We start from the raw sequence: 12,061 nt of genomic DNA on the forward strand, positions 1-12,061 counted from the left end.
TAAAAGATTAGACTACTGTTAATCCAGTCTTATTAGTTAAATAAAGTTGAAATAGCTGAAAGAATGTTAACATTTTAATAATTCTACTTCATATAGCAACATAGAGAATTTGATATATGTATGTGTGCGTATAGCTTATAATGATAAAAGGTTAATGACTAACTTAATCATTGGGCTCAGCATGTAAGGACTATTTATTTTCATCTGCATTATATCTGCAATCAGAATAAATGGATTTAAATGAATTTATCTTGGAGAGTTGCTTTACTTTTATATCATACTTTAAGTACATTATAGTAACATCGAATTCTGTTTTAGAGTAAAGAACAGTTTTGTAGTTGAACATGTTACATAACTTCTCCGAGCCTAGATTTTCTTAGCGAATGACTACATCTGTAGATTTATAGTAATGGTACCTGTCTTTGAGGACTGTGGAAAAACAGAATGAATGAATACCTGGAGAGAGCTTGGAGCAGTAGTTCCTGGGATGGACTGCTCACTCCATATGTGTTAATTTACCATATTAATGGCTAGGAAAATACATGGGCACATGTTGAATACTCTTTTTCCAATATAATTCACATCTTTGTTTTGCAAAAGAGAATTAGCTTGATACAGGGGAAAGAGAAGGCTGACAGAATGAGGCAGACACTAGCTGCAAAGCTGAACAAACTGATAACCTCTAACCTCTTTACTGAAGGGCACACATGGCGCATAGCCGGCTCCAGAGCTGGTGACCTTGACTGTTTCTTTAGTTTTCCCCTTTCCAGACTTTTTCTTTAAGCTCCCCTCTTCTCTGGAAGGGAAATCATATTGTGCATGATGGGAATAGAGTAACAAATTATTTTGCTTATTTTTTTAGAGGTATACAACTCACAAATTCCCTCTTTGCCTGTGGAAATTGAGTTATCCTTCTGTTTGCTGTTTATGTAAGATCACTCTGAAATTATTGAAACACTTTCCCACGTCCTTCGACCAGCCGAGTTTTGTCTATTTCTCCTTCTTTCATATGCCTTCCACCCTCTGCTCTACCCTCACCCTACTCCTGAAGGTAAACACTGTTAATTGTTTCCTGTGTATGCCTCCAGATATATTCCACAAATACATAAATATTTGTAAACATATAAAGAAGCACATATGTGTGTTTGTGTGTATAGTCTATATATGTTTGTATACTATATATATATATATATATGTATATATATAGTGTACATATAAATTTATCCCATCCTGATATACTTCCTTTTCTATACTATAATATGGTTATTCCATAATTTATTTTTCTGATCTCCTAGTGATGAAGTTCTGGTTATTTTCAGTTACTTTATAAACAAGGTTTCCTTGAACATCCTTGGACTCTGAATATTTATTTACTTATAGAATATCCATGGAATAAATTCCTAGAACTAATGTCTTTGCTCTTAACATCTACGTGAAACATGTTACCAGATGGGTGGCCAGACCATGAGTTAATCTATGCAGGAAATAAATCACAAGTAAATTATTTGAGATATAAATATATAATATAGGTAAGTAGAAACTTAATTTTGCCTGTGTATTCATTTGGCCCAGTGTTAGGATCATTTCCTATCACCAAGTTAAATTGTATAAAAAAATGCTTCAGTTAATATCCACGCCTGGATTGTCCTTACAATCTCTTCATTTATGCCGAGGGACACAGCTTAATCAAAAATATAATGTGTTATTTTGAAACTAAAGCTTACTTGAAGAATATATTTTTAAATAGTAGAATAAAGTTAGAAATCATTTCACAGTTGTGCTTCAGCATTCACCTCTTGTACTTTAATTTCTCTGTAAAATCAGGTTATGAAGAACCAAATGTACATAGATTTATTCCTTGGTAGAAAGACTACTTAGTGCCAGAACATAACAACAGGAAGGGAAAAGCTAATATTAGCTGTGTTTTTCCTTCATCATTGATTTAATTTGAGGGAACATCAAAGGTATTAAGGGCAACAGGCTGGTAATTATCAAGATAAAATGACATACCCAGGAAATACTGAATTCTCCAATCTTCACAAAGCCTTGTAAAAATTGTTAAAAGGAAGCATAACTGAAACAAGGACACGTGATAACATTTCTCAGATTCTCCTCTGAAAAGAATGACTAAGAACCTATGGTAATAACAAAATAGCATCTATGATCTGTGACAAAACTTGAGGTTATATATCAGTGCAAGGTTTCTGGTGACACAATTAATCAAATATTAAACAACAGGCTGACCCTTCTCATTAGGAGTTCAAGTCAGTCCTACAGTTCTTTCTGGGAAGGTAGCATATAAATGAGTAAACTCAATAACTCAACCAAATTATGACGTTTTTACTGAATTCAGTGATAATTGTTAAATATTGAAATTGTGTACATCTTCATTTGTTTTATGCTTCTCAATAAAGATTGTATGCAAAGCATTTTACTAGGTACTACAAGGTATACACCAATTAATCTTCCATGGCTCATGGGTATGTTTCAGCCATTTCTATTCTGAATGTCCTTTGTAAATTCTCATTTAGTTTTGGCAAATGAGAGAGTGGGTTATCTCCAAGCTTGAACAAGGAATATGCATCTCCACTAACACATACAGCTGGGCGGGGAGGAATGAAGACAAAATGTAAGCCTTGTGTAAATAACAAATCATCAGTATTTGTATGACTTTCTATGGAAATACATCTTAACCTTAGTCTTCACAAGATGCTTTGCTCTATAGCTAATGCAAATATGAAAAAGTTATGCTTTTCTCTAACCACCTCAGCTTCCTTATCTCTAAATAAGATGTCCTGAAGTGGTCCATAAGATGGTTCTAACAAAATATTTAAAACTAGAGCTAGAAATGTAATTGGAGACCTAGATACGGACATTGCAATTCACAGTTAGTCTTTAGCAGGAAATAGGTATGTGTGGTAAGCTGTTCTCAGTCAGTATGAAGCATGTTGGTGAGAATAACACCTTTAACTCATATTGAATTTTCATAACTCTTTTGTTCTAACATTGGTTAAACATAGATACTGGGGCACATATGCTGTATATCTGTCAACATAAAAATATCATGCAAAGATAATGGTCTCTTGATACTCTTTCAAGTACAAAGGAGGAGCCATGATTACAAGGAAAGGAATATATCTCAAATGTTCCCTTCCCACCTTATTGTGGAGAATGGAAGTAACTGGAACTTTTAACACAAATGCTCCAGAAGAGCGACATGTATCTCAAATTTTTAGAACAATGAAGGAACCTAAATTTAAGCAAACACTCAAATCATAAAAGGAAGAGTAAGCATATAGGCTAGCTCATTGAACCCATGCTCTGTATCATTGGACCTCAGGGAGCTGTGAGCAGGAATGGAAGGCATTGTCCATTCTTCTCTACACTTTATCTCTTCACTGTGCTTTTTGCTACTCTTATCACTAAAGTTCATATGTTTTCTTTTTTTTTTTTCAAGTCAACCAGCCTAGACTCTCACAAAATTTCAGGGCTTTCAATGCCAGATAAGTGGTCCAGCCTGGGTCAGGCTTCTCCAGATCCACAGCTTTGGCAGAAGGGCAGGGTCGTGAGCATACATTGCGTGTGTTGGCGACCGGTGGGAGGATGTGAGGAGAGAGACAGGGTTCAGAGAGAGAGGGCTGATGACCTGGGCACACTTTCCAGAACGTACCTCCCATACATACGATACTAAAATATTTAAAATTCAAGGAAAACTTAGAGTGAGTTAGTCAAAACAACTCTTAGATTTAGACCACGTACTATGTCCCAGAATAATTAAATGTTGTTTCATAACATAACGTTTCCACTCTTTAACCACAATAAATAAAAAGTCATACAATGGTAAATACTGTCCTTTGAGTAGACTTTAATGATTGGATTCTTTAAAGAAAGAAAGAGACTTTTTTTTTTTTTTTAATTGACAAAAGCTCATGACATTCGGAGCTGGATTTGCTTAACTGAGTATTCAAGAATTCAACAACACTGTTCCTTGAGCTCTTTGAAGCAGAAGTATTGCGTGTATAAATCTGACAACGCAATTACATTTGTCTCAGTCTTATCTGAGGTAAAGGTCAGACAGCTGCTGAAAGGTTCAATGATTCTAACTGATGGACTAATGTTCATCTGTGTAAAAGTGGACATTTTGGAAATGCCCTGATCTTTATCATGATGAATCAACTTAAAAGTCATTTACCAGTCTGTACTCTCCTGATTCTTCTGCCAACTGTACCACCGAGTAACCCTGTTATAAGAATACATACAATTCTATTTAAAATAAATGGCCCATACTTTTATTTTGGGGATGGGTTAGTCATCCTTACTTGGCATGAATTTTCTTGCTTTAAACAGACAGTATTGACCAGTCTAGCATCAGACACTTGGTCCAGTCCCACCTGTTTGGGTCATGTCCCTTCACTAAGGACTTCCTTCATAGCTCAGTTGGTAAAGAAATCTGCCTGTAATGCAGGAGACCCGTGTTTGATTCCTGGGTCAGGAAGATCCTCTGGAGAAGGAAATGGCAACCCATGCCAGTTCTTGGCTGGAGAATCCCATGGACAGATGAGCCTAGCAGGCTACACACGACTTAGGGAGTAAACCAGCACCACCTAACTAATAATAGAAAGGAGGTAAAAAGCCTCTTGGGCCATTAAAAAAAAAAAAAAAAAACTCAGAACAAATTTACATAAGCAACAACTCAAAACAGGCTTCATACTTACAGATACAAACAGATGTACACAAAGATACGGAGTGCTGACAGGAAATAAAATTCAGACACAAAAATCTGCAAGTAACCAAACATTTTTATCCTTTCCTGCTTGAGGCCAATCAATACTAATCCCCCAAGGCTAATTTGGTCCAGATAGGCTCTTACTTGGAAGCCTCAGTAAAACATCTGAAAACCTTCCCAGGAACATTAGGCATGATGTTTTTCACATAGCAGAGTTTCCATTGTATCACTGCGTACTTTGGGTCTTTAACTATTTATCTTTTGTCTTTCACACCGTCTGACATCTTAATGGGAGAGTTAAGTGAGGCGATCACATTTTCCAGCGATGACTATGTGCTTAGCACTTTGTATATAGTGTCTTATGTAATCTTTATAACTTTGTTGTATGCATAAAGAAACTGAGGCACTGGGATTGGTGTCACTTGCCAAAGCTATTCCTGTAACATATAAAAATCTATATATACGATTAATCTGTACCCACAAACTCTCTGCCATATGAAGTTGAGGAAGGGGATTTAGCTAGTGGATAAGTGTCATTGTGTGAAATATGTGTGATATGACTTTCGGGGTTGTTTCTGTAATAAATGATAATTAAACATAAGTACTCTCATGGAAAAAGAACACTAGAAGGCAGAATATATAAGTTCAAGATTTGATTTCCATACGGGGCTAGGTGTGATTTGGGACCAAGAGTAACATTTGTAGGCCTCAGATTCCTACTCTCTGGAAAGGAAGATTCAAGAAGGTAAATACCTCTGTCATCTCTGCTACTGTTATAGTCCCAGTGCCTAGATGGGCCTTTGAAATTTAGTATGCTCTCAGGAATGTTTATCAAGTGAATGAATGAAAAAGAGTATAAATTGAGAAAGAAAAATGGCCATAAAACCTAGCCCATTGCAGAACATTTTTCTCTGTGCAAACATTCTTTGTTTTCTTGTCTGTCTCCCACTGGGGACTGAGACCTGGGGCTGTGATCACATTTCCCCATTCCCTGGAACCGTGTCTGATTCTACCACCTGATCAGCTCTCAATAAGTAAAAAATTGTTTAAAAGTCTGGAACAAAGGACCGTTTACTTCATCATTCTCACGAGGCTGTTCACATGGAAAGGAGGTTTGAATATCGGCGTGGGTTTCTTCAAGCACACATTTACAGAACAATGACAGTTGATTATGACTGAGAGTAAATCAAAACAAATGAAGCAAAATATAAAGTAACATAAATACACTAAGCATTTCCTAACATTTTCAGACTTTGGGGATACCCTGAATTTCTTGTATGGAAAAAAATGAATGTGTGAACTAATTAAAAAATCAAGTCAGAACTTTAATCGTTGAGTAGATCCCGGCCCTTTGTTGGTCAGTAACTCTTCATGTCTAAGCCATGTGAGTGTGTGTCCTGAGCCATCAGACCTGCTCATCTTATGTTCTCTTTTCTTTCCTAGTCTGTGAATTTCTGGTACGTGCTGGTGATGAATGATGAACACACAGAAAGGCGCTATCTGCTCTTCCTCCTTCTGAGCTGGGGACTCCCAGCTTTAGTGGTGGTGGTCCTCATAGTTATTTTGAGAGCAGCCTATCATCAGAGCATGCCACAGATCTATGGACTCATCCACGGTGACCTGTAAGTACATCCAGGGAGCGCACACTGCCCCCTCAGCCTCCTCTACTGATAGATGCTGGGAGCCGCTGACTGGGGGTTCCGACTGAAGAAGCACCATGAGGAAAGACCTTTGTCTTCCTGCCACACCATCTACATCTCTCCTTCCTCTAATTCTCTCTTTAAATAAAGAACTGTAGCATCTTGCTGTTTTCTCAGGTGGGTTGTATATCAAACAGTTCATGGCCATTTATATCGATACCTCGCCATAGTCTAGTTTGTTAGATTGTGACAAACCAGAAATACCCAGTGCAGTCAGGGTACTATGAACATTTTGATCAAGAATTTAATCAGTCGATAATTTGGAGAGTGGCACATTGTCTAAGGAGTCTGATGCTTTTGGGAGGGGGAGCAGAGTTTGGCAGGTACCATCATCCATAAGGTACCTAAATACAAAAAGACTATGTCTTGGAGTGAATGGAGAGTGGCTGCAGGAGTACATGGGAAGGAGCCATGGTCAGCTAGGTCCTTCTGATAGAGTCTTATTAAAGTTCACTGTAGCCTTGAAATCTAACAGATCTTTATACATGCATGTGTATGCATGTCTTAATCCTGAATCTGGTGTCTCACAACTTTGAGGACCACTCAACCCCTTCAAAAAAACCTTTGTGATAATAAAGGTTAATCAACTCCCTTGGTGTAATGAAGATTTAGAGGACAAAGTAACGTTTGTGAATGAGAAAGAATTAGCCTAGTTGCAATCTTCTGAGGACAGTAGTACCTCTCTATCTCACAGGTTATCATGAAGAAAATAATTAGGTAATAGATGTGAAAAATCTTTTAAAATGAAAGTACTATATAAGCAGAAGTTATTTCAATGTTATTTTTGCCTACAATCAGTTATAATCATTCATCATATACTTAATCAATGCTTGTTATCCACGTGTGCAGATACACTTCACACATGGGTAGTCACACACTGATATCCTGCATGCCATTTGACCAAAGGATATTAACTATGTAATACACACATACCTATTGCGATACCGTATATAGTAATTTTGTCATTCTATTTAAATTCAGTAAGATTCCTTCATGCTCATTAATTTGTAGTATTACAACAATTTATTAAAATATAGTAGTCGCTAAGAGTCGGACACGACTGAGCGACTTGACTTTCACTTTTCACTTTCATGCACTGGAGAAGGAAATGGCAACCCGCTCCGGTGTTCTTGCCTGGAGAGTCCCAGGGACAGGGGAGCCTGGTGAGCTGCCGTCTATGGTGTCGCACAGAGTCGGACAAGACTGAAGCGACTTAGCAGCAGCAGCAGCAGCAGCAGTATATTCTGTCCATATACAATTCTTAAAGCCTAATCTTCCAGAAAGGAGTAGTTGTGTCTTTTTCCAATTATATTATGACATTTAAAAATCTTTTATTGGAGGGACTTCCCTGGTGGTCCAGTGGCTAAGACTTCATGCTCCCAGTGCAGAGGGTCTGGGTTCAATCCCTGGTCAGGAAAGTAGAGCCCACCTCTCCCAACTAAAAGTTTACATGCTGCAGCTACAGATCCCGTAGGCCACAACTAAGACCCAGCACAGCCAGATATGTAAATAAATGGTTTTAAAATATAAAATAAATATATTGCAATATAGTTGATTTGCCATGTTGTATTAGTTTCAGGTGTACAGCCAAGTGAATCAGTTAGGCATATATATATATATATATATATCTCCCCTCTTTTTTTTTATTCTTTTCCTGAATGGAGCATTACAGAGTATTGAGTAGAGTTTCCTGTTCTGTACAGCAGGTTCTTATAGTTATCTGTTTTGTATATAGCGCTGTGTATATGTCAGTCCCAGTCTCCCAGTTTATCCCTCCCCTCCCCCACCCCCTTGTGACCGTAAATTTGTTTTCTACATCTGTGATTCTCCTTCTGTTTTAAATAAGTTCCTTATGACCTTTACTACTCCTGACATTAATTTAAATCTTGGACTGCCAGGATTAATTTCAGAAAGTTCTGCATCTTTCTTTGTCAGATACAACGTAACCATGAGACAAGTCCTGGGGGCCCTCAGCCATCTCTTTCATGAGCTCCCTGGTGAAATAGGGTTATTTGGTGGCAGTTTTAGCATCACATGTGGATACACCCAGCCTGGATAAATGGGACCCAATGCAAGTGATGTTAGTAAAAATAAACTATACAAGAAGGTCCAAATCACCCGAGTTTTAAGATATTTGCCTCTGAGGTTTTGCAGAAAGTTCTTTTTAACCAACTCAGCTATAATAAATGAAATGTAACATATATTAACCTTTTACCCAATCTTAATATTATAGGATTATTGAAACTTTGTTTGGTTAGTATAGGTTATTTAGCTTCTTCATTCACATATAATATTCATGTGAATTTTTTCCAGATTTTTAAAAAGTGTATATTTTTAATATTACTTTAATCTCAATGTAGAAAGAATAATTACTATGTTATTTTTTTAGTATTTATGAAAAATATTTTATGCTTATATAATCATTTAAAAACATGCCTTTCCTCTGGGGATGATAGGATTTGTGGTTGTAAAATAGTAGGACATCTGTTGTGCAATAGTTGTTTGTAATAATAAAACTTTTTCAGTTAAGAATTTTCCCTAAGTAGATCTCTAATGCGTTAATATATTCAAGTTGTTACAATGCTTTTGTCAAATCTTGGAACCAAGATTATGATAATTAGATAAAACCAGGAAGTGATCTCTCTTTTCCTGTTAGCTGAAAAAGTTTACAAGTTTGGTGTTATTTCTTCTTTATTATTTTTGAAGAAGTCACACATGAACCCAGCTAGGCCTCATGTTTTCTTTGCAGGAAGACTTTTAATTACAGATTCATTTTCCTTTAAACATATACAACTATTAATATTTTCTGTATGCAGTTCTTTCTGTGTCAATTTGATATATTGTCTTTTTTTCTAGGAATGTTTCTATTTTATCTACCTATTCAAATTTTTTAGTGTTTGTAGGAATGAATATGTTTTTCATTCTTGATATTAATAATTAGTATCTTCTCTCACTTTTTATCTCTTGATCAGTCTCCTGTGAATATTGTTGTTTTTTCCCAAGTTCAACTTTTGAGTTTTTCATATTCTCAATTGTGCATTTGTTTGCAATTTCATTGCTCATTTCCTTATTTTATTTTTATTTTTAGGTTTCATCTAATTTTTCTTTTTTTATTTATTCTATTTATCTTATTTGCTTTGTTTACTATGTGCTAGGTACTGTGTATTTATTTTATTTATTTAAAATAAATTTCCTCAGCTTTATGGAGATATAATTCACATATATAATTTTATAAGTTTAAGGTATCCAATGTGATGATTTGGTACTCACATCTGTTGTGAATTAATTATCACAATAAGATTGGTTAACACTTCCATCACCTCACATAATTGTGTGTGTGTGTGTGTGTGTGTATGGTAAGAACATTCAAGATTTCTTCTCTTAACAACTTGCAAGTACATAATATATTATTGTTAAATATAGCCACCATGCTATACATTGGATCCCCAGAACTTATTTATAACTAGCAGTTTGTGCCTTTTGACCAACATCTCTCCACTTTTCCCATCCTTGGGTCATAGCAGCCACCATCCTAATCTCTGTTTCTATGAGTTCAACTTTTTAAACATTCCTCATATAAATAAGGTTATATAATATCTATCTTCCTGTGTCTAAATTATTTCACTTAGCATAATGCCCTCAAGATCTATCCGTGTTGTTGCACATGGCAGGATTTCCTTTCTTGTGACTGAATAATATTGTAGTGTATTGTATATATTGCAATATATATCTCACATATTTATCCATTCACTCATAGACAGATTCTTAGGTTGTTTCTATATCTTTGCTACTGTGAATAACACTGCTATGAACATGGGGGTGCAGATATCTCTTCACAATCCTGATTTCATTCCCTCTGTGTGTATACCCAGAGGTGGGATTGGATCTTATAATAGTTCTATTTTTAACTTTTTGAGGAACCTCCATACTGTTTTCTATAGTGATTCTAACAATTTGCATTCCCACCAACAGTTTGTGATCTTTATTATTTCCTTCCTTCTGCTAACTTTGGGTTTCTAGTTCCTTGAGGTTTAAAGTTAGATTGTTTATTTGAGATCTTTCTTTTTTCTTCATGTAAGCTTTTATCACTATAAACTTTATCTTAGAATTGCTTTTGCAGCACCCCTTAAGTTTGGTATATTTTTTTCCATTTTTAAGATTTTTTTTTTAAATTTCCCTTTTGATTTCTTCTTTCATTCATTGGTTGCTTAGGAGTATATTGTTTAATTTCCACATATCTGTGAATTTTCCAATTTTATTCCTATAGTTGATTTCTAGTTTCATACTATTGTGGTTAGCAAACATACTTGATATGGTTTGAGTATTTTTAAATCTGTTGACTGATTTTGTGGCCTAACATATGGTCTATCCTGGAGAATGTTCTGTGTGCACTTGAGAAAAGTAGATATTCTACTGCTGTTGGATGGCATGTTCTGTATGCCTTTTAGGTCCGTTTGGTCTAAAGAATAGCTCAAGTCCAACGTTCCCTTATTGATTATTTGGGTGATATATCCATTGTTGAAAGTGGGATGTTGAAGGCCCCTACTATTACTGTATTTTTGTCCACTTCTCCTTTTAGATTGGTTAGTATTTGCTTAGTATATTTGGGTTCTCTGATGTTGGGTACAGATATTTGTGATTATTATATCCTCTTGATTAATTTACCCTTTATCCTTGTATTATGACTGTCTTTATCTCTTGCTATACCTTTTGAGTTAGTCTAGTTGTATGATATAAATATAACTACCCCTATTCACTTTCAGTTTCATTCATTCACTTAAGCCCTTGTGTGTCCATAAAGGGGAAGTGAATCTCTTGTAGGCATCATATATTTGGGTCTTTTAAAAAAAACAATCTATCCGTCATTTTGTGCCTTTATATTGGAGAATTTAATCTATTTACATTTAGAGTAATTATTGATAAGGACTTACTGATTCATCTTACTGTTTTCTGACTATTTTATTGTTCATTTGTTCTTTTCCACTTTTCTTGCTAATCTTCCATTTTGAACTGGTGATTTTCCATAGTGATATGTTTTAATTTCCTTCTCTTTATCCTTTATGAGTCTACTGTAGATTTTTGCCTCATGGTTACCATGAAGCTTACAATAAAATATCTTACTTATATAATGTTAAATTTTATACTAATAACAACTTCATTTATATATAAAAACTGCTTTTACTTCTCCCTTTTACTTTTTGGGGTCACACTTTACATCTCTTTATATTATATATTTATTAACAAATGAATGCAGTATAGTTATTTTTAATATTTCTGTCCTTGAACCTTTTAAATAGAGTTACATGGTCAACACATTGCCTAAGTACTGTATCAGAATATTCTGAATTTGACTGTATGCTTACCTTTACCAGTATGTTGTATATTTTCATGTGAGTAATTAGTGTCCTTTCCTTTCAGCTTGAAGAACTCCTTTCAGCTTTTACTTGTAAAATGAGCCTAGTAATGATGAATTCCTTTGGTCTTTGGTCTTTTCTGACAGCTTTGCCAAGTAGGAGGGTATTGTTGGTTGCAAGGTTTCTCTTTCAGCATTTTGAATATATTATTCCACTCTCTACTGGGATATCTCTAAGGTCTCTGCTGAGAAATCCACAGATGGCATTATGGAGATTCCCTT

At 35.4% G+C, this 12,061-nt stretch overlaps 1 protein-coding gene across 1 annotated transcript in view; it reads left to right on the forward strand.

The window, feature by feature from the left end:
* Nucleotides 1-12,061, forward strand: part of ADGRV1 (adhesion G protein-coupled receptor V1) — a 543,203-nt gene that overhangs the window by 355,916 nt on the left and 175,226 nt on the right. The window contains exon 85 of the mRNA XM_070794032.1: nucleotides 6,170-6,348. Coding sequence (XP_070650133.1) covers nucleotides 6,170-6,348 — 179 coding nt within the window. The remainder of the gene's footprint in view (nucleotides 1-6,169; nucleotides 6,349-12,061) is intronic.

This window comes from Bos indicus, chromosome 7 (assembly GCF_029378745.1).
Source record: "Bos indicus isolate NIAB-ARS_2022 breed Sahiwal x Tharparkar chromosome 7, NIAB-ARS_B.indTharparkar_mat_pri_1.0, whole genome shotgun sequence".
In the NCBI taxonomy this organism is placed as follows: Eukaryota; Metazoa; Chordata; class Mammalia; order Artiodactyla; family Bovidae; genus Bos; species Bos indicus.